Source organism: Aptenodytes patagonicus, chromosome 7, assembly GCF_965638725.1.
Source record: "Aptenodytes patagonicus chromosome 7, bAptPat1.pri.cur, whole genome shotgun sequence".
Classification (NCBI taxonomy): domain Eukaryota; kingdom Metazoa; phylum Chordata; class Aves; order Sphenisciformes; family Spheniscidae; genus Aptenodytes; species Aptenodytes patagonicus.
Genome location: NC_134955.1, coordinates 57,538,851 through 57,561,548, shown reverse-complemented (window position 1 = coordinate 57,561,548; position 22,698 = coordinate 57,538,851). Strand labels below are relative to the sequence as shown.

The following is a 22,698-nucleotide window of genomic DNA, read 5'->3' as shown; positions in this document are numbered from 1 at the left end:
TACTGCTGGTGACTTCATGTTTAAAAATATGGCGTGTCTGTGTAGAGAAAACTAGTCTGTAGCATCCGATTAGAGCTGTTGCATTTTTCTGAGCTGTCTGGCTTACTCTGCATACAGGCAAAACTCAGTTCACAGAAACAGTATATTCCCTTTTCTACATACCCCTTCAGGAGAAAAGGAAAAAAAAAACAAAACAAAACCGTTGCTATAGAGGTATCATCCATAGAGGTAAAGAAGGCCTAAAATGAAGCAAAGAATTCATAGAATCACCTTTCTAAATCTTCAGCTGCTCAACCCTGAAAATATCAGGGAAGAAAACCAAAATGCATGTGAGTTAGCATGTAGTTGCATAAAGCTATCCATGAGATCCCAACTAGGAGACTAGAAATTTCCAAAGAAGTTGATCCCACCACCCCTGCTTTGTCCCTGCCTGTGAGAAAGGACATCATGAAAATCAGTCCTCGGGCAGACAAAACAGATTCCTTCTCCCTTTGAGACTGCATCATTGCAAAAAGCCCAGCACCTCCAAAACAGCATGGGAGGTGAAGGAATTGGCACTTATTGCCACAGAGCTCTTCCAATCAGTTTGATATCGCAGTGCAGCTACAAACGATGAGATCTGACTCATGTTCAATGAGCACCAGCTCTATGTCTTGTTTAACAGTGGAACTCGTGCACTATGGAAACTAATTTAGATGTCCCACTATATATGCTGGTAAAAGCATATATATACTGGTTATTCAGACATAATCTGGGGTTTGCCTCACACCTCCTACAATGAAGCTACTGATACTTATCTCTCGTCACCCATACAGGGCACTGCAAACCATCCTCGAAACAACTCATCAGCAACTGGTAGACTCTCTATTAAAACTGTAGCAGTATTAACATCTGATGTCTTCACAACAGTACAGATTTTTTTTGAAAAAGCAGAAAAGTCTGAGAAAGCCATTATTTGTCACAGGATGATCCAAAGGCTGTTAATCTCCTGTCTACACCTTAAGAAAGAAAAGAGGAGAAAAATCTAATTTAAACAAGTGCTACTAGGGATAAAAAATTCAGACTGATGCTACGTTAAATTACTCGGGAAGCTGAGGTATCCAGCCATGGTCTTCAGTAAAAAAGAAAATTATAGGGTCTATCAATTAGAGAAGCGGTGCTCTGAGCCTATGTGCTGGCATGCTTACAGTTTTTTTAATGTCTGGCAGGATGTTTTACAAACTAAACTCAGCAAGATGACAATTCTACCAGAAGGTGCTTCAGATGGTTTTGCTAATAATTTTGATCAGCTGAAATGGAGAAAAACATCACTTCGTTTATTTGGCTTTTCCAGAACCTGTCAAATCTGAGCAGAACCATTAATTGCCCCCTTCTGCATCTCCCCCACCTTCTTCCAGAAAAGACATACTTCAATTATTTTTTTTTTTTCCTACAAGTCTTCTGCATAATCAGCCTTTGCAAACTTTGGTCATTCTTCGTGCACTTCCTTTGCTAGAAGGAAGTGCCATTTCTTGAGAATATTCATTGGAGGCTGGTACTGCGACTGCTGCAAACATGTAAGTGCTAACCACCATATATTGGCTTTTGTTTTAATAGCCTTTTAACCAACTTTGTTAATGGACTGAATGCAATTTAGATATGGAACTTGGCTAAAATGTAGCTTCAATTGGCTATTAAAATTTAAGAGCCAACTAAGATAGCTAATTACAAAAAAGCTCCAGTGATAATGCTAAGCAGAATTAGTAATAGCAAATGACAGTCTGTCTGGTCTTATTCCCAAAGGGAAAGAAACTCTTAACTGAGAAGTCAACCAGACAACGTGCAGAAAACCTAATTGCATTACTGGTATTATGGCATCCCAAATCTGGCAGCTCACTGGGACAAAACAGTGAGTAAAGTCTGTCAAACTACTCAGGAAAGCAGCTGACCCTCTTCTTAATGCTAGCTGCAACAGATACTGGGAATTATGTTATTATTTTGTATTAACTTATTGGGAAATACTCCCGTAAAAATTATCAAATCAGCACCATCTAAAAAATATCTTATACCCATCCTGAATTTGATTCTCTCTCCAGATATTTTAGATTAGGGGAAAAAATACAAACAATCTGTCTGCAAAATGTTCGAGCACTAAAAGAAGCATTCCGTGCTTCATTATCAATATCCTCATTACACCATCAGCTGAAGTGCCGACTAGTTCTCCTGTGAAGATTTATCATGTATGGTGGCCACTTTGAAACATAGGTAGCAGAGTCTTTAACATTCCCTACTCAAGTGTCTCCCTGCTGTGCCTGTAAATGTCAGTCCAGTTTTTTCACGGCTGTGCGCACAGATTAGAAACAGCAGGAGAGCTTGGGAGTATGACTACAATACCAGTAAGGACACTTGTCTTCATGGCACTGCTCAAGTGATTCTTGGAATGCAGGACCCTGCTGTTTTCTAATATTTACACACAACTGGAGTCATCAAGAGCAGTAAATGCAGTCTAAAGGCAGCTTGCTGCTTTTGTGTTAGGGGCTCTACTTTCAAATGGGGATGTCGACAAAAACCTACTACGCCCTCCACCTCTTATGAAGCGGTGTATTTCCCCATCACTGTTTTGCAAAACGGCAAAAACGTGTGCAAGCACATACTGTATGCAATACCTACAGTAGTACTGCAGGTATTATCACAGCCTTCCACTTGGCTCATCCTGACCGTCCCACACTTTAAACATCATTGCAGTTTACAGTGAGCCAGAGACATTCTTGCCCGTGACTGTAGTTTTGCACAGTCTCCTGTGAGCAGAGACAAGCCCTGAAACAACATTCACTTAAAACGGAAAGCACCCTTTTTCTTTACAGAACACTTGCCAGTACAAACTTTTTCCAGGACATTTTTGGGGTGGGAAGAGGTAGGGGTAGCTTATGAAATCTGCACCTCAAAACATTCTTTTCAAATATATGGAAATGTCTGTGTTTGTTGCATTTGGCTTTGGTAGTGTCAAAAGAAAATACACTCCTTGAAAACTTGGAAAGTAAAGAAAGGAAGTTTACCAGTAAATAAGTTACTAAAAAGATTAAAATGTCAAACAACTAAAGTGCAAAAGAATGACACTGAGTATGCAAGACAAGCGAGAGAACACAATATGCTTTCCTGACAATAGTTCTTCAGAACAGTGTAACTTACTGATGATTAAATGAACTCATTAAAATGATAGTTTGATTTGAGGAGTTTTAAATATGAGAGGCTTCAGCAGTCCTATTTTTACACCTGAAACAAAGAGAATGCTATGCTTAAAGTCGTCAGCCGCACTTCGCTAATACCCAGGAAAATGAGTCTGTATAGCAGTCAGAACAGAAATAAGAAAGCACTAGATCTTTTAAATATGTTATTCCAGTTTTATTTCAAAACAACGGATTCCCTTGTTTTCAAAACATAACCTCATCATTCATTCAACATTTTATGCTACAACATACTTATTTCAGTGAGTAGCTACTCAGGCATTACACAATCAGGCAAGCAGAGCACTGGACATCCACACAAATACACTACCCATTGGCTCATACGGATTCCTTTTGGTTTGTCAAACTTCATAAAGCAGTCTCCCTGATAAGAACGATGTTCATGCCCTGATTACATGTATTTTTGCAGTATCTAAATGAAAAGTAGTGGTATTTCACACTGAAATTAAACACTGCATTTTTTGACTTACAATTCTGAAGAGAAGGCTCAAAGCCAAGCAAGGAAGTACATTTACAAAAGGTAACGTGCTTCTCAACTATTAAAAAAGGTAAACCATTCTTTTGTTACGAGAAGTACGTTTGAGTCAAGCTTTCACTGGAACTAGACACTTTACAAAGTTATTCATAATTATAACTTTTCTGGCCTTTTCACTAATATAAAAAGAAAACCTGAGGGGGGGGTTGAGAACGGGCATTGGTTTTTGGTTGGTTCTTTTCTTTGCCCTGGGCCCTATATCTGAAATTCTGGTCTCTCTCTTTCAGAGAAATTCTGAATAATTGGAAAAGTGATACAAACACAAATACTATGCAAAAAAGTAACTAAAATTCACTACCTGTCCTCCAAAAAATTGTTTAAACACATTACATAACAAACTAGAATGGAAGGACGTGATTTTTGTCTTATGTTCTCTTTTTTTCTATTCAAACACTTGAGAAATATTTAAAAGATGTCTCCACCATTTCAGACTTCATCTCAGTGTACATCTAAGTGACCTCCAATAAGACTTTACTCAAAATTAGAAGAAATCAGATGCACCACCACTGTTCCTTATAAAATACCCATAACGAAACTAAATAAGGCTTTATTTCTACATTATAAAGCAGAAAAAAGCACTTTCTTTTAGTTTGCCTTTAAGACGTGAATTTGTCTATATAAAGAATAAAAACACATTCTCACTTCAAAGTTGGCAAAATTTTGCATTAGAATTAAAGTATACATAAATTATGCAAATATTTTAATAAAACATTTCTTCTCAAAACCAGGTACAAACAGCAGTCCATGTTTTTACAGGACTCATCATTTAAAAGGGAAAGAAAAAGATTCCAGTGCTACAGTAACTGAAAAAAACCTGGAGATGAGCCAAAGAGCAACTCCATTTGTTGCTCTACCTATTATTTACTTCTGGACTCTCTTTCTGGTTGCTGTGCCTTTCTTGGATTTTGATGAGGTCATCTTCCGGGTTCTGGTAGCTACCGCATCTGCAATTCAAACAAAAAAAAGACAAGACTTTCTATAAAATAAAATAACAGAAGTGGATCACAAGAAAATACTTGTAGTCTTTAAGAGGACTGATCAACTCAAACCATTCATTTAGTTTTGACGGGGTAATGGGAGGACACGTGACATGGACTCAGAAGAATTCCTGGGCACCGATTTTCTCCTGAAAAACACATTGTACAATTCCACTTCTCAAACAGTAGCATTACATACAGTTGAGCAATTTAACAGCTCACGTCCACCAAAGCATGAAGAATCAGATCCTCTTCAAATCCTAATCTGGACTCGATGATCTTAGAGGTCTCTTCCAACCTTAATGATTCTATGATTCTAAACCCCTCCTTCCTCCCCATGCGCCAGCTTTCAGTTCTATGATCCCTCCCAGTATTAAGCCATTTTTGGTGCTATTTGGACCTTGCGCGAAGCTGATCCAGCTCCGCAACCTGGCAAAGAACTTTTTTTTGGTCTACTATTCTCAGTTTAGTGAGTTGCAGCACCTTAGAGCATTCTGAATGGAGCTTATACAAGGGGAGATGGAAGGCACACAGGTAGAAAAGAGGAAGATTTTTGTTTGGCAGTGTCGAGCTGTTAAATCAGTTCAGCTATCAGTGCAACTTTACCTACAGATTTCAAGCTTTTATTTGACAATATTTTATTAACAAAGGTAACAAACAGTGCCATCTAAATAAGATTCCTGACAAACCTGGCAGGCAGGTTGTTCAGAGAGAGCATACTTAAATGCAATAATAAAAAACTCCCTGTACTTTGATTCTTTCCTGCCCACTAGCAGAGACAAGGAAAAAAAAAACCCACCACAGCTCATTTCTGTGAATCACATTCAACTGTAGTCACTGTGAGAAAAAAATATTACGTATCATAAAGATCGCTACCATTTTCACAAATGTAGTAACAATGAAATGTTTTTCATCTCCTAGTCATGGTATTATTTTTTATATTTTTTTTTTTTAATCCTGACTTCTTCCTTGAAGTCAGTATGCCTAACTATAGAAGTTCTTGCTTGTAAAACTATATGTAACTCTACAGTTCCTGTCAACTTCTTAATCTGCATTACTGACAAAGAAAAAAAGGTAAAATTGAGTTTCATGGAAGTCCTTAAGAAAGAAGCTGCTTGCATAAGAAAACAGCCTTTGAGCAGTACAAGTCACTGATCGTTCAAGCTCAATGAGTAAATTTGGGGGAAAGCAAGGAGGCAGAGAACAATGCAAAACAAACCAAACTAGTCTTGAGCCTACCCAAAACCAAAACCACACCAAGAAAAGCAATGACCTATTGCAAACAGTTTTGCTTTCATGTTTGTTTAAATTTACATAACTTAATTTGTTCTTAAAATGTTGATTTGAAATTAAAAATACCAAAATTAACTTTGAAGAATTTTTCCATTCTTGAAAATGAAATGGAGAATGAAAAAATATTCTTGTTCCTTTTTTGTCCAAAAGCATTTGCTGCATTCAACATAAAACTACAAATGTATTTTTGTCAGACAATACACCTCTGATTAATAAATCACTCAAAAAAAAACCCCAACCCAACAATGGACAACTCTGGTGATAGTCTCTTATTGAGCAGAGCAGCTTTATCAATGAAAGATCTGTTCGGGCAAAACACCCCCTCCCGCAACTGCTATGTAAAAATCAAATCTGTTCTGGTACCCTTACAAGTACTGGTACCTAAAAGCTATACAAGCAGGTATCATAAACTAAAGTAGTAACTTAACTACGTAAATCATTCCTTCTCCCAGATAAATTCTGGTTTATCTTCAAGAATTAGTTTATACTTTTCAAAGTCACAAAATATTTCAGCTACTATAATTACAAATTCTAGCAACAGCCATGTCTTCTGACTTTTCAAACTGAGTAGTCTTAGTGGTATTTAGGCCGAGTTATCTTATCAACTGCATGAACTGTACCAGTTCCATCCCTCCTGAGATTTTTCCCCGGAATCTTTGTATTGCAACAGAAAGCAGAGAATGACTAAAGTTTTCTCTTCAAGAAAAAACAATAACGTGATATTTTTCCCTTTCATTAATCTTCACTGGTTTTGACTGAGGTAACTGTGACTTTTCTTCTCATCCAATCATAGACTGTACAATCAAATGCTGCAAAGACAGGTCACATTCATGTTCGATTATCAGAAAGACTGGCAATATGAAAATTATTACCTCAGGCAGGAAAATACTACAGGTGTTTGTTTATAGAGAAAAAAAGAGAGGAGTTACCAGATTTTCATGTTTGTATTTCAGGAATGTAGTATTTCATGGTAGTCACAGACAATACAAGCAATTGAAGCTTACTAATTCCTAATTCAGTAAGAGCTTACCCATTTCTAATTGCCCATGCTGGAACACCAAAAAGGAGAAGAGAGCTACCCTGCCTCTGATTTTCCCTTTATCTTTATTGCGTTAATGAGTTCTTTTCAAGGCTTTTCTAAACAAACCATGATCATGGAGAATCTCTACGTGAATCATAACAAAAAGGAAAAAAATCCTTGTCATGGTTCTTTTATTCATAATTTCAAACTTAAGCAGCAGAAATATTCTCTTAAACTATCTGATTAAGTTAATTATGTTAAACTTAGAATGACTGCTCTCAACCCATGTTTAGCTTCAAAGTTTGCAGCTATTTCAGAACTGAAGGTCTTCTGTACCAAAAAGCTTGTCTACGTTTTCAAAATTAGTTAGCCTGATAACTTATATTGCCCCCTCCCCACAAACTTTTCTTGTGGGAGAAATGTCAATTCTGTTTCTGAAAACAGGAGAAGTCCTGTGTGGGCAGCACCAAATGAGGACACAAAGCAAGCTATTACAAGCCAAGGAGAGGGTTCTCATAAAGCAGATTAAACTGAATCAGGCTGAAACAGCAATTTAAATGAGGAAGAATTATATAGGCAAAAATAAACCAGATGGTGTCACTGCACAGCTTGTTTTGAGACTGGAACAAAGTTCAGCAGAGGCATAAAGAGTCCCACAGGCTCTAGAGGAATTATTAGACAAGTTGACTGTGGTATCTGATCCTCTCCATGTAAACAGTATTATAAAGCAACTTTACAAAAGCCTAGCAGTACTGTGTAGAGTTTTGGGCTCTATCTTTCAAGAAAGTTCTGAGAAAAATGGAGGGAAAAAAAAAATCAGGATTATGATCATGGTTTCTAGCTCTCTAACAAAAAAAAAAAAAAAAAAGGAATTGAATTTAAATAGTTTATCTGAGGAAAGGAAAAAAATGGAGGAGAAATGTGATGGTGCAGCCTTTTGTACTCATCAAATGTACAAAAGGTTGCTGCAGAAAATGAGAGCAATTTTCATGTCCACAGTGGATAGGACAACTAATAAGCTTAAGGGAAGTTCATATTAGGTACTAAAAATATCAAAATAAAACACTCCGCCTTATCAATCCCTTTTTAGTATTAAGGATAGTTAAGTATTGCAAGTGGTGTTGACCAGGGATGTTTTAGAATCTTAATCATAGAGGTTTTACAAGAAAATATTGGTATGTATGAAGATTAACACAGATGTAGATAGACAAGCCTGTCCTTAGGCTGGTGTTTAGAGCAGATCACCTCTTGATGTCCCTTCTCATCTTGTTTTCCAATTCTACATACACCATTTTAGAAACACACATAAGTCTTATGAGTAAGAGAAATAAAACTGTACTTGAGTCAAAAATGAAAGTTTCTATAAAATGACAAAGGCTTTTATGGTAAAAATAAGCAGACAGCAGAGTCCCAAGTTTCCCACTTAATTGCCTGCTTTGATGGAAATGAGGACAGTGAGAGATTCTGAGTGTGAAAACACAGCTACCAAGCAGTTGAAATCAGGTATGATTTAGGTGTTAATGGTGACTTCTAGGTTACATCATAGGCTAGAATATTTGAAAACAGAACCACATACAGATTTTTGGACTCTAGGCAAACATCAGGTAAGTGAAAAATATCTAGCAGCAGGCGTGCTGGAGGTTAGCAACTGCATCACTTGCATATGCTGAATTTACACCTGACAGACTGAGTACATGCCAGTCTGTATAACGGCTGAAGAGTTCCAGCAGTTCTAGTCTATGCAAGCTCTTAAACTAGACTTGTAGTAATCATCATTAAACACAGCTAACATCTTTCACTCTCAAAAGAAGCACACGCAGTCGAGTACATTGATCAGACACAGCAAGGTTTCCTTTCTTAAAAAAAAAAAATCCAATGTGTGTGTGCGTGTGTAATCTCACACACACGCTTTGCTATATGTTTTATCTTGTTAAGAAACAAAGGTCAATAAATCTGGAGAGTTGGACCACGTGGTGGAGAGTTCTCAAGTGGTCTCTGGAAGAGATGTTCTCAGACTAGTCTCCACATAGATGTATCTTAATCATCACTTCTGTATAGACACCCAGCGTGCCACAGCAGGACAGTCTTATGACAGACCTGACGTTTCTTTAATGCTGGCAACTTCATGCCACATATACTGACTTGCCACAGTTAAGCTGAGAAGTGATGAAGTTGACTCCCTAGCCAACTAGATAGGATCTTGCATATGCCACTATATCAGATCTCAGTGCAATATATTAATCCAAGAATATGTTTTGTTACTAATTTAAGTAACTAACTGTGGACTTGTAATTTCCAAAGGAGACAAATTTAGGACTGTCAGTTCTTCAAAATTCTTCCACTGGCTACAGTACCACTTTTGTCTTGCAAAATGTGCTTCAGTCATATTTCAGCTGTCTTTAATCATATCAAATAACCAAGTCATTTTACTGGATGGCTCCTTAGGAGACCCTTCTTCAACTGCCCCTTAAAAGGGTTCTATAATCATCAAACTGAAAAGGGAAAACGAGAATGGAACCCATACAATTGCTATTTACATATGGAAGGAATAGCATTGGAAGCTGAAAGACTACACTCAGCATCCAGCTGCAAACATCAAATAGGAACTGAAGCCAGGCTGGGCAGCATTTAATGAGAGCTAAGCATCACACTAGTCTAGCGTTCTCAAAAGAGTCTGGGCAGTTTGAATATGGTGCCAAGGAAGAGCTACTTTTCTTTTGAGAAGATGAAATAAGGAAGAGTATGTAGTCCTCTGACAAGCCTTTTCCCAACTCTGCCAAGGAATCCTGCCTAGCTGATAAAAACTCATAGCGTAACACTTCTCAAACAAGAATTTTTCAGTACTTTGAAGGCTGTTGAAGCAACTGCAAGGGTGACAAATAGTAGTTTTGGTTAGTTGGCTTGTTCTCTTTTCTCCGCAGTTCTTTTCTCTACAAAGATTCAGAAATACGATTCAGAAAAAAGAACAGAGAGACCAGAAGAATGGAAATATGGACTTGAATTCCAGGAAATATGATTGTGGGGTGGGGATGAGAGAGAAGAAAGTAAGTTTGTAGAGTTATGGGATGGGGTTTGGCTTTAGGTACTCTATTCTTCCAAGTCCTCTGTTTCCTGCAACAAATGAAGCCAATACATTTCCATATGATAATAAGGAAAAACATCAGGACAGAAGAATGTATTATTTGATGACTTAATGCCTGTGTATTTCCTAAAGATAACATCGAATCTATGAGTGTTCTTTTAAATATTTTAACATAAAATTGTTCCAGATAAACCAAACTGATCTACTTCTATTTGTAAAAATCGCTTTACTGAAGACATTCCAAAACAAAATTGTATACACACATACAAATCAGTAGTCACATGCAGCATGTGTTTAAAAATAGCCCTCCTCTCCACCACACAGCGATTTACAGGAGGAACAAAGTTTAATTCAAATATATTACTTGCAATCTTGAAAAAGCTAGTTCCCTGTAAAAATCTGAGTCATTGCAGTACAGGTTTTTTGTTTTTGGTTTTTTTTTTTTTCTTTCCTCTAGAAAAATTTCACTTACAAATTTTATATCTGAGTTTGAATTGCAACACTTGTTCAGCATACTGCAATACATCTTCAGGTCACAGAAAAACAACAAAAAAAGCAGACATCACTTTTATTCTTAAATGATTTAGTTCTACATGTAAAGTCATTATACAAAACATTACCCCATGGAAAATTTTCCTCAGAAGGTTTTTTGTTTTGTTTAATTTAATACTTTTTATTAGTAGGAAACACAAGAAAGTTCCATTCAAGTGTAACAAGGAACTTAAAGGTATTTACATTTTAAATGTGTTTAAGTGCTAGAAATGGTCTGAAGAGATTGTACAGAAATAAGCTTAAAATATGAAGGAAGACTAAGTAGAAAACTGTGTTCCAAGCAGACACAGGAGTAAACAGGAACACTCCCATACTTTACACCTTGGACATTAATTTTGTCTCTTTATTATTATAAGTGGCTCATGTTCAAGGTGCTTCTCAGTGAATTTGTCACTTGCAAATTGTCAAAGAAAACCATTATTCAGGAAAAACCACAAAAATATATTTATATCTAGTTTATTTTAGCCTTCCTACTCAAAATATTTAAGGATCTTTATACTTAAAAATCACCTCCTACCACACCTCTCCTAGTTTAAATAGCTTTTGAAGATCCTCAAACAATTTTGGCACAGGCCATAAAAAGACAGATCACTTCATACCGTGTTTGAATATACTTAATGCAAAATATAAAGCCAGTCAATATTTCTGACAACCGAGAGCAGTATTTCTCTGCTCTAAAACCTGAATCTTCCCGTTAATTTCTAGATACAGCATAGCAGCACGTGCTTTTAACTTCTAAAACCAGATCACATAACTCTCGTACTAGAACATTTAACTTGCAACATTCCTGAGACAGGTAAGGGAAGGCTAAGAATGGTGCAGAAAAGGACAGATCTTTTGGTGACTAGTCACAGAGACAGACACACTGTTTTAAGACTAATACCCACTTACTCCTGAAGTCTGTTACAGATACTAGTCAATACCAAATCCTTCATAAGAAGGAACAAATGAATAACAGGCAAGTAGAACTATTGTACAGTACAGGTTTTGCTGAAAATGTTTCCATTAGGGTATAAAATTAAGAGGTAAAAATCTACCTATAATGTGGGCATTGGTGTGGAGTAGAAAGACAAGTAACAAGTGGCACCATAAACAAGCTCAAAAAAACCATATGATTTGCTTTCTGCTAAAGCTTGATGACAAGGCCAATAATTCTCTAAATATAAAAATGAGCCTAAGTGTAGATTTAATCCAACATTAAGTAATAAATCTTGCTTGAATAAAGAAAAAAAAGATTTCTAAGACAATACCCCAGATACTGATTTATGCAAAGCCATGCAATGTAAATAAACATAAAGCTAAAGTACCAATTAATTGAGAAATACTATTAAACCTCCATTTTGGAATGCCTTCTAACCAATCCATCAGTATGACTGTTTTCATATCAGAGCTGTTCACATAGTTCTTTCTTTATACTGCAAGAGTAACCAAAGACCCCTGTTAAGGCCTTACCATGCTAGATGCTATCCAGCAATACAGACATGCACAGTAGTACTGACTATTAAAAAAGTACATTAAAAAATACAGTACTTCCATCATCATGAAAAATTCTGTTCTTAAAAAAAAAAAATCTATTTTCTATAACCCAATCTTCATCAACCCCAAGATTAAAGAAAACTGCCAGTGGTAGAGGTTTTATCTCTATTGGTAGTTTTGAGCCTAGGATTACTTACAAATTCTCATGAAACTCATTTTTCCAGCATTTATGCCATTTTAACCAAGGTTCCCTATAGTAGCTGCCTATTCCATACAAACTGATTAAAAATAGGTATATTAGTCCTGTTAATACTATGCAGTACACCTCTGCAGAAGCGTTGGTGGATACGTACAGTGTATGCCAAAATTTGGTAGTCTGCTTTAACAGCATCATCACTTATAAGCCTGTCTATTTTACTATCATACATGAAGGCAGCCAATAATGAAGATGGAGCTGTAACAGAGTGTGAAAAGAACTTTTTGTTTATATAAAAATCATCTCTTCTGATAACATTTTTCCTGGTGGAGAGACATTGACTGATATAATACTTCAACGTCATCCGTATCACCTTAAAAAGGATACCTCTTAAAATGCCAGCTTTCAGGAAAGCATATGGGTTCCAGTTATCACAGAAAAGGAAGAGGAAACTGATAACATGCTAATTTAAATAAAAAGCAGTTTAAGAATTCCACAAAATTTTGTGCGTCTTAGTTTGGAAGTACAACACAGCTTGTTTCTTGAGGGCTTTCTGAAATTCTGTTTCTAAAAAGAGGACTCTAACACTCTTGCTTGACAGTTCCAGAAATACTGATGGCTGACATGATTGAAAGAGATGGCCTTTACTGAACTCATCTGAAGTGGCCACTCTTACGCTGAGAACAACCAGGGGCAGCAGACTGAAGAAGCAAGAATTTCAAGATGCCCGTCCTTTCTCAGTGCCATTCTTTCTTCCTCCTCCGCCAAGCCTGGGGGCTTCCCAGCCTCAGCAGTAGCAGATTTCATTACTGGCAGAGTCCCTGTAGCCACTGAGCACCCTGGTGTACTCAAACTGCTGCACAGCTGATCAGGATCTTTTTGGGCTGACTAATCTTTTGGGCTGGATTAGATAAACTGCATAGTCAGATGTGGTTAATGCTGATTAGCTGAACAGCGAGAGGCTGCGTGGCTCTTCTTGCCACTGTTTTAAGTCCAAATACTCATGAGATGTTTGAACACCTGAAGAGTAACCTCTGTCCAGTTGCATTTACCCCCTTTTAGAAACCAATAAAATAGCACGTCAAGAACTTTTAAAATGTTCCTGTATGACTAAACTTCAATTTCTACAATTAAGAGGTATCAAGAAATTATCTGGACAGTAAACTTTAGCATATTTTTTTAGTCACAGGACTAGTCACATAATGGAGAAACAAGTTCATGGTAACATAAAACTAGTCAGATCTGGAAACACAGTTTTAAGTATTTCTATAATAAACAGCTATTTTCAATTTATCAAAAGCATCAAAATCACAAGATTATGAAACAGTTGCTCTTTCCTTTGACACAGATTTACGCATCATGTAATAAGTGGAAAAGGTTTTAATTCCAAATTTGTAGAGAACAAAATGAGTAAGTACATGTATCACTTTTCACCCGAAATCATTTGATATACTTCCCCCACTTGGTATTCATTAAATTGGGTAGTATAAAAAGGTGACATTAGAACCATTTCACCTGTAACTCTATTGAATTGGCAAAAGAAGGTTTAAATTTAAGCTTATGTCCATCGCTCATTTTAACCACTGGATGCTGAAAATATATATAGCCTCCCAAATACCTTTACTTAGTCTGAAAAAAACCTTAGCATTTACAAAAAGCTGATGCTACCACTTGGACTGCAATTCCTCAAGTTCTTTTTCATCTCTATCGATGAGAATTTCAATCTACAATCCCAGGAAAAAAGAAGCATAAGACAAAATGAAAGTATATTCTGCTCACGCGTATCATATCACAACCAGAAAACAGTCAGCTGTATTAAGTATTTTGTTATAAGGTCTTAAATAAAATCTAAAATGCTGAAACTATGAATAAACATCAGCATCACATCAAATAATTGTATTTCCTTGAAAGAAAGTATAATATAATTAACACTTTTTCAGCCACTGACAAACCAGAAAATTCATAATAAAGTGAAGCCAACAATTCAAAAGGCTTTCAAGTAAGAGAAATAATCACTGATTTTAATGATCAGAATTCTATAATGTGACAGCTGAAAATGAACAAAGGAGTGTCACCTTCTGGAATAACATTAGTTTAATTACTTGTACTTTGTACCATACTGTTTCAGTAAATATACTAGGGTAAATCCATAACTTACCAATAATATTACTGTCTTTGAAATGTTACATTTTCCCATCCTGCCATACTCCTTCATCAAAACTTTTTTAAACAAGCGGATTTATTTTGGGGTAGACTCCAGTACTACTGCTTTATTATTTTTAGACTACTTGACCATGGGCAACATCTGGTCTTCTACTTAAAAGTCTGAATCAAAAATTCTTTAGGAAAAATATCTTTGTAATTACTTGAATTCAGTTCACATCTACACGAAGGAGTTAGAAGGGTAGATCCAGAAAACAGTTTGACTGGACACTCACCATAAGCTTAGCCTATACAGATCTACTTAAGATTTCTGATCTTGGACTTAACAATAATCCTACTTTATCTGTCCATGACTTTTTCCAGACAACACCAAAATTATGCCAGATTATCTGAAATGTAGCTTCAGCATTTTCTATCCTGATAGCTGATCCTTTCCTCGACTTTAAATACGCTTGCTTTTGGGAGCTGCTGCTCCTAGACCCTGGCTTCTTCATCACAGTGTGTTAAAGTCCTGAGGAGTCAGCATATTCTGACAGCAAATTGGACAAGACGGAAGGACAGAAATGAGAATGGAGGAGAGAATGAATGACGGCAAAAGAACAGGGTGCAACCACCAATTATCACCTAGCATTTCTACCAGCTTTAGGCAGCACAATTGGAGAGTATACCTTTCTTACACAGAAAGTTTAAATATTTCAATTTTAGAGTTAATCTAAAAAGAAATTACGAAAGATAAAAAGCACTCGAACTGCTAAAAGGTAAACAGTTGTATTGGGTATATGTGGCCATGTGGCAGGGTTTTGGTAAGATGGGGTCGGCTACAGGGGTGGCCTCTGTGGGAAGAGGGCAGGTGCTGTCCTGTGCCTGACACAGCCCATTCCAGCTGGCTCCAAAACAAATCCACCGTAGGCCAAAGTTGAGCTCAACTTATTTGTGGCACCTCTGTAAAAACATTTAAGAGAGGATGAAAAACACTGGACAGGCTGGGGGTGGTGGTGCGGGGAGGGAGAGTGAAAAACAGCAGAAAGAACACCAAGGTCAGAGGAGGAGGTGGTACTCCACAGCACTGGAGCAGATACTCCCTGTAGCTCATGGAGGACCCAGGATGGAGCAGATATTCCCTACAACTTGTGGGAGGGCCCACACTGGACCAGATGGATATTTCCTGAAGGAACCGGAGCACATTTTTTTTCCCTGAAGGACTGCAGCCCAAGAGAGAGAGCCCACACTGGAGCAGGGGCAAAATGTGAGGAGGAAGGAGCAGCAGAGAGAAAATGCTATGTACTGACCATAACACACTTCCACTCCATGCCCCCTGCACCACTCAGGGAGTGGGACAGAGGAGTCTAGAGTAAGGAATTTAAGTTGAGCTTGGGAGAAGGGGAAGGAAAGATGTTGTTTTAACGTTTGTCTTTGTCACTACCCAAATTTATTTTAATTGGCAATAAATTAAATTAATTTTCCCCAAGTTGAGTCTGTTTTGCCCGCAACAGTAAGTGGTAAGCAATCTCCCCATCTTTGTATCGACCCATGAGTTTTCCCATCTTATTTTCTCCTTCTGTCCCACTGAGGAGGGGAGTGAGTGGCTGGGTGGGAGTTTGGCCCTTAGCCAGCATTAACCTACCACACCAGTACATGTGACTGTGAGAACGATCTTTTGACTTACCAGAAGGAGCAGGTTTCTTTTTTTCTGGACTTCCTGTATCTTCCACTTCTGCTTCAGTGCTCTCATTGGTTGCAGCTGCTGCCTTTCTTTTTTTCTGAGGGGGGAAAAAGAAAGGGGAGGGGGCAACTGAACTCAAGAGCAGAAAAGACCATACAAAGTAGAAAATATCTTATCCTCACAAGGTATTCCCCAATTTTAAGCATTATTTCTTCATATATTATAAAACATCTCCAGTTGTAGAGAAAGTTTATTCATATATTAATGCAAGAATACTAGTAATAGGCAATAGACAATTTAAAAGTTCAGTTCTCCTATCTGCAGATCACATTAGGAGTTGAAATTTTTGTGTATGAAAACACAAGTTTTCATGATCAAAACCTGTTTTTTATTTACATTGAATAACTGTTACAAAAGGAGCAATCTGAAAAATCTTAAGAACACAGAAAAACATTTTACCCAAAGTTGATGCTTTTAAAAAAGCAATTACACCTCATTAAATTCAAGTTTATCTGGATCCTTGCTTCTTAAGGCTTTCTTTGCACAGCTTAAAAGTAGCTAACACCCACTGACAGTACATTATTATTTTTTTCTAATAGCAACTATGGGTTCTGTTCCAAAGAGAGGTACTTGGAAAATCTGAACTCTATTCAAGGTACATTATCTTAAAACCTCTAAATGGATAGAACTGTTATTATCTGTGTATTACAATTAATCTTGCTATTGCAAAGTATTCTTAAGGTGATTATGGAAAGATTTTTTTTTTAAAGCCACATAATTTTTGCGAAGGATGAGTTGACCTGTATCTGTATCAGACATAGATGATAACTTTGGTGAACATTGGAAGAGTTTATCTTTTCCTTTAATTTTTTTTTTTTAATTGTGTGAGACTAGAGCTTTACTAATACAGCTTTAAAAGTGGCTACAACTTCACATAGCTCATGAGAGAAGGGGAGAGTGCATTACATCTTTCCTTTCCAAAGTGTTGCTTCATGATTACCATCTAAACCCTGCTGGGCTGAACAGATTGGTTCGATAATTACATACAATAACTGCAGTGGGCAGGTAACCCTCAGCTGGCACAGGGCAGCTCCCCTGTGAGAACTTCCATATGCAAACTGCACTGATGGAGTGCATTAGGTACATCTTTCCTGCCGGTGCACAGGCCTGATTACTGCCAGCCAAGACTCCAAGGTTAGCATGTCAGCAGATTTGTGATGCATTAGGCAGGAATAAACACAGACACTTTTGTTCATTCTGACCAAAATTAAGGAGGACTATTTCAGCGCTGTACTGCTTTTATATGAGAGATAATGCATTCCTCCCAATTGTACTAGAAAACATTTTAAACGCTCATCAGAAAAACAGATATCCAATACATGCTACACAAAAGCAAAATACATTTATCTTGTTTCCAAGCTTATGTAATAAAAAGTGGTTTCTTAATCTTGATGCAGGTGAATTACATAGCAGTAGAAATCAGGCAGCATTCATCTGACAAAAGCAACACCTGCGCATCTGAAGCTGAACATTAGAAGGAACCACAAATCACTAAGATCCACGTTTTTCCAGTTTAGTTTACTCCCAATATTTCCCAGCAACTCTTCAGCACTAAACAAAAGGAAGATGTAGTCCTTGCCCTAAATAATTTAGTCAAGAGCTCCAAATACTTCCTTCAACACATGGTACTGTTAGCTTCTTGTTTTGCTAGAACTGTTATAAAATATCACACACACAAACCAACATGCATTTACTATACAGAAAAAAAACCCCAAAACAAACAAAAAACAACCTCCAGCAGAACTGTGGACTGTTTCATTTACTTATACATCTGGGGAAACTTGAGTCATGGTATAGAAAATAAAATGTTAACTTTTAATATAGCAGACATCTGTGAGTTTTAGCCAGATACCAATACTGGAGAATGACTGAGATTCCAGAACAACCATGCTTATATGCAACATACAATGCACATCATGGCTCAATTAGCTGTATGAGCTGAAAGCACAGGAGAATCCTACATTCTAAGAATTTATTTACACAGAAGCTAGAAATATTATCTCCTAGCTATGAAATAGCACAACTTCAGAACACCAAATAACACTGTTTTAAGAAAGTATTATGGTAGATTGCCCCAAAGGAGTTGAAAAGTAGGTGTCTTAAGACCTGTTGTGATTAAAGGATCAGTACAGCCAAAATGCCATAAATGCTCTATATTAGAGGCCACCATGTTCTCAAGGGTGGATGCCAGATTGCATTTTTCTTTTCCAAATTAGACATTAAGCATGCCAAAAGAAATTCAGCATGTGCTAGAAGATACTGGCTTTCAGAGGCAAGATGCTACTGATCAATGGTAAGTTAGCTTTACGGAAAGCAGTTTCTAACAGCGTTTGGAATTTGGAGCTTATCTTTAAAACACTCAGTCATCAAGTTGAGCTTCCTGTCACAGCTGAAAATACATATAATTTTAATTAGCATTCTGTGTTCTTCCTTTCTTCCTCTATGTATCTAAGTGTCCAGCTATTCTCAACTAGCACAAATCATCTTCCTGTTCTCCTAGCCTCTCATTAATGTCTGATATCCCCTGGAAGAAAAACCTAGTAGCATGAATTGCCAAACATATATTCTGAGAAGGAAGACATCCTGCTGAAGACCCTCCTTCCATTCATTCTTGAAGAAAAGTGCAAAATACACCCTTGGAAGGAGGACTGACACAATCTATTCTTCTACCCTAGCCTACACCACAGCTGTTACAAGGCATAGAAAATCCAACATAGACGGAAGAGTCATGGGTTCTGGTATTTGGTCAAAAGTAAGCAGGCTATGTCAACCTGATTTCAAGCAAACAATCTTATTCTGTCTGGACACTCTAGCAGTAGCTGGCATGAAGTAGCGAGCATGAAGTCCACTGCAGTGTGGACAGCTGAAAACACTTATTCAAACAGGACAGTAACACTTATTGTTTTATATAAGTGCTTGAACATATTTGTGACAACTGAGCAAGCTGACCATGCATATGATTCCTCAGAGTAAAAAAAACCAAAACAAAAAAAAACCAAACACCCCCTCTCCCCACCCCCCCCCCCACCCCCCAAAAAAAAAACCCCACCCAAACACCAAAACCCAGTGTAAAAGCTAACTCCTAATTGATGCTAGTAGGTAAGAACCTATGGAAAAGTATTATCCCACCCTTTGGGAATGGTCTTGACTGATATTGGCTAAAGAAATAAGATTTTGAAGTTTTATTGCATTGGAAATGTGCACCAGCCATCTCTGCTGGACAAGGACATTAAAGGTCACAGATGTTGGCTCTGCAGCAGGCCAACTTATTCAGCAAAGAAACCAGCCAACCATTAAAAATTATTTTTTTCCCCCGAAAAAAAACCACAGGTCTCAAGCCATGTCGATCCACAGGGAACAGAAGAATTTATGCTAATGAACTCTCCTTTTGGACAGATCTTTACACTCAGTTCAGCAGAAAATATTAGTATGAAGACCATGGCTGTACGATTTTAGCCAAAGTACTATTTACTGGGCAAAAAAAGAAAGAAAAGCTGGACATACATCCCCAGAAGACTTTAAAATCCTACAGCTTTTTTTCTTTTGTGCTTTTTGCCCATTTTTAACACACTACTGATCATGTCAGTAAGCAGATAGCATTCTTGTACTATTATCCTGTATTATAATTCTCAGTTCCCTGGTTCATGCTAAAGGAACCAATAAACTGCCCACCTGTTATTAACAAATACAGATAAAAAGTAATAAATGCAGTTTGAATTACAGGAAAATAATAATAATAATGGGCCTGTTGTGATAGGGCAAGGGGTAATGGTTTTAAACTAAGAAAGAGCAGATTTAGACTAGATCTAAGGAAGAAATTTTTTATGCTGAGGGTGGTGAAACACTGGCACAGGTTGCCCAGAGAGGTGGTGGATGCCCCATCCCTGGAAACATTCAAGGCCAGGTTGGACGGGGCTCTGAGCAACCTGATCTAGTTGAAGCTGTCCCTGCCCACGGCAGGGGGGTTGGACTAGATGACCTTTAGAGGTCCCTTCCAACCTAAACTATTCTATGATTTATTGTTCCATTATTTGACCATTTTTAATTGTTATTACAAACCATTTTAACATACAATTTCCCTAAGGCTTAAAAAGTTGCTACGCTGTATTCAAATGGGAGTCCAAATCTAGAGTTTAAGGCTTCTTAAATACAAGGAATAAAATACCCCTAGCCTACCACTATAGTCAAGACTCATAAATAACATATTAGATCACAGTGAATTCAATATGTGAATTCCAGAATCAAATACTTGGCATAAAGATGTATAGTTAAAACTAAGCTTTGAACTGTTCACAGAAAGGAAACTAATATGAAACAAAAACTAGACTTATTTTACCTTACATGTATTTTGACCCATCTGGAGTTTTACCCATTTAAGGAAAATAAGGAAATTAACTGAATGTTCATCTGTTCAAATGTCATTGCAACTATATATACACATTCTGTTATCCAAGATATTATCTGTTATGAACACCTATAAACATCATTTTGTATTAAGCTTTAATAACAATTAGTGAAGTTAAATTAGAGAAATAATGCTTAAGAGTAGGACTTAATCAAACAAATGTTTGACTACTTGCTTATTTCTTACTGCATGCAGTTATGACACCTACTTCCAATACCACTTTAACTCTTATTTAGCTCAAAAAAAAGTATTAAAAGCAGACATAAATTTTTAGAGTAAAAACCTTTTGTATGGGATTTGTTTGCAAGTCTCCATTCTCTGACAAGCCAAAGTCAAGTACTCCATCATCTTTTTGCCCAATGGCCTTAAGACCTTGCAGAAGTATTTCTCGGAAATGCTGATAAACAGGTTTCTCTTCATAGTTCAGCAGCTTCACCTTTTCCATATATTTGGCTATTTCATCTAAAGAAATAGTACCTCCAATTAATTTCTATTTGAAAACATTTTAATCATTAAGTCAGAAATTATACATGCACTACTTATGCTATTTTTTGAAATGGTTATTTATAAACTCATAATTATAACTTTACTACAACACATTTTAGAAAAAAATTATACCAAGGTTCATTACCCAGTGATGACAGCATCACTGTTTTTTACATGTTCATTGCAATGAAGAAAACAGTCAGTCGTAAAAAATGTAATAGGCTGATCTTCACCAATGAATGCTTGTTTACATGATATTTCTTATGTCTATATTTAAAAATGTTGAAAAGGAAACTCAATGTTATCTCAGAACTTCATCAATTTAAAGACTGAAACATCAATTAAAAAATACATGAAACGTTTGACCACTGAAAAACCAGACAAGTCACACTTGACAGAGAAAACTCTCTTCTGATCACCAGGAGTAGCTGGAAATAACTATCTAAGTTTAAGATCCCATGAAAGTGTATTTCTAATAGAGTCAGGTTTAAAACAATAATCTACTCAGCAAATCAGCAATGCCAAATAGAAAAAAATCTAGACTCCAAGTTCGCATTACTTTATATTTTGAATCTCTAAAATTCAGTTGTGAAAAATCAACTTACACATTTCATGTTTGCAAATACTTAATACTGCCTTTAGTCAGAAGCAGAGCATCTGCAGTTCATCTAACCGCAGCCGAAAGGAAGATTCTAAACTTCTCCTAATCAACAATCTAATTCATGCCACTTTGTTGTTGCTGATAAAAGTCAGAAGAAAAATAGGTACAAACTTAAGTAAACAAAGAGGACTTAAAGAAGAAACAGATTAGAGCACAATGCCTGAGACACACCTCTCAGGAAAAAAAGCTGCTGACAGTCTGACAACTCCTCACCTTTTGCAGCAACTGAATTGATCTGGTTTTATTTGAATAGAGAGTAGCACAGCCTTCCCTTGTATGCACTCAACGTACACCACGTAAATACGAATTTCAGAGCTTCTACCCACTGTCTAAAGTTGTCTACAATTTGGTGATGGCACCCAGATTGATGGATTTTTTTTTTTTTTTTAAGAAAAAGGACATTAAAACAAATTATTAGAGAACGCTTACCACATGGTACAAACCAAAGTATTTTAATTTAAAATAGCTTCTCTTACCTGGTTTATTTTTCCCAGGAAAGCATTTGTCCATAAAAACTGAAATATTATCTCTACATCTGAAAAACAAAATTATTCAAAACTATTGTTTCTTTCAAAGTTTGAATCTTGCCCTGTTCTGATAGACTTCCTAAGTACCTAGCTTGGGCCACTGTCAGAGAAGGAAACGCTACTAGATAAACCTTTGGTATGACTTAGTACAGCCATTTTTAGGAGTGCAGTACATTTGAGAACCTGACGAATGCCAGACAGGCTGTCTGAAATACAGTAAGTTTTTGTTGAACAGTTTTTGATTCCTATAAAAGCAAGCAAGTAGAAGACTGAAGGAAAAGAACTGGTCCATTTTAAACCCTCACATACGAATGCTCTCACCTCTCCCTGCTAGAGGACTCTTTCTCTAGCTGATATTATTCAGAGCAGATCCCCTG

At 36.9% G+C, this 22,698-nt stretch overlaps 1 protein-coding gene across 1 annotated transcript in view; it reads right to left on the bottom strand.

Annotated features, from left to right (window-relative positions):
- Positions 1 to 3,357: 3,357 nt before the first annotated feature.
- VRK1 (VRK serine/threonine kinase 1) overlaps positions 3,358 to 22,698 on the bottom strand; it is a 37,789-nt gene continuing 18,448 nt past the window's right edge. Inside the window, exons 10-13 of the mRNA XM_076345409.1 lie at positions 22,271 to 22,329; positions 20,931 to 21,109; positions 16,186 to 16,279; positions 3,358 to 4,703 (exon numbers count right to left, since the gene is read on the bottom strand). Coding sequence (XP_076201524.1) covers positions 4,621 to 4,703; positions 16,186 to 16,279; positions 20,931 to 21,109; positions 22,271 to 22,329 — 415 coding nt within the window. The 3' untranslated portion in view covers positions 3,358 to 4,620. The remainder of the gene's footprint in view (positions 4,704 to 16,185; positions 16,280 to 20,930; positions 21,110 to 22,270; positions 22,330 to 22,698) is intronic.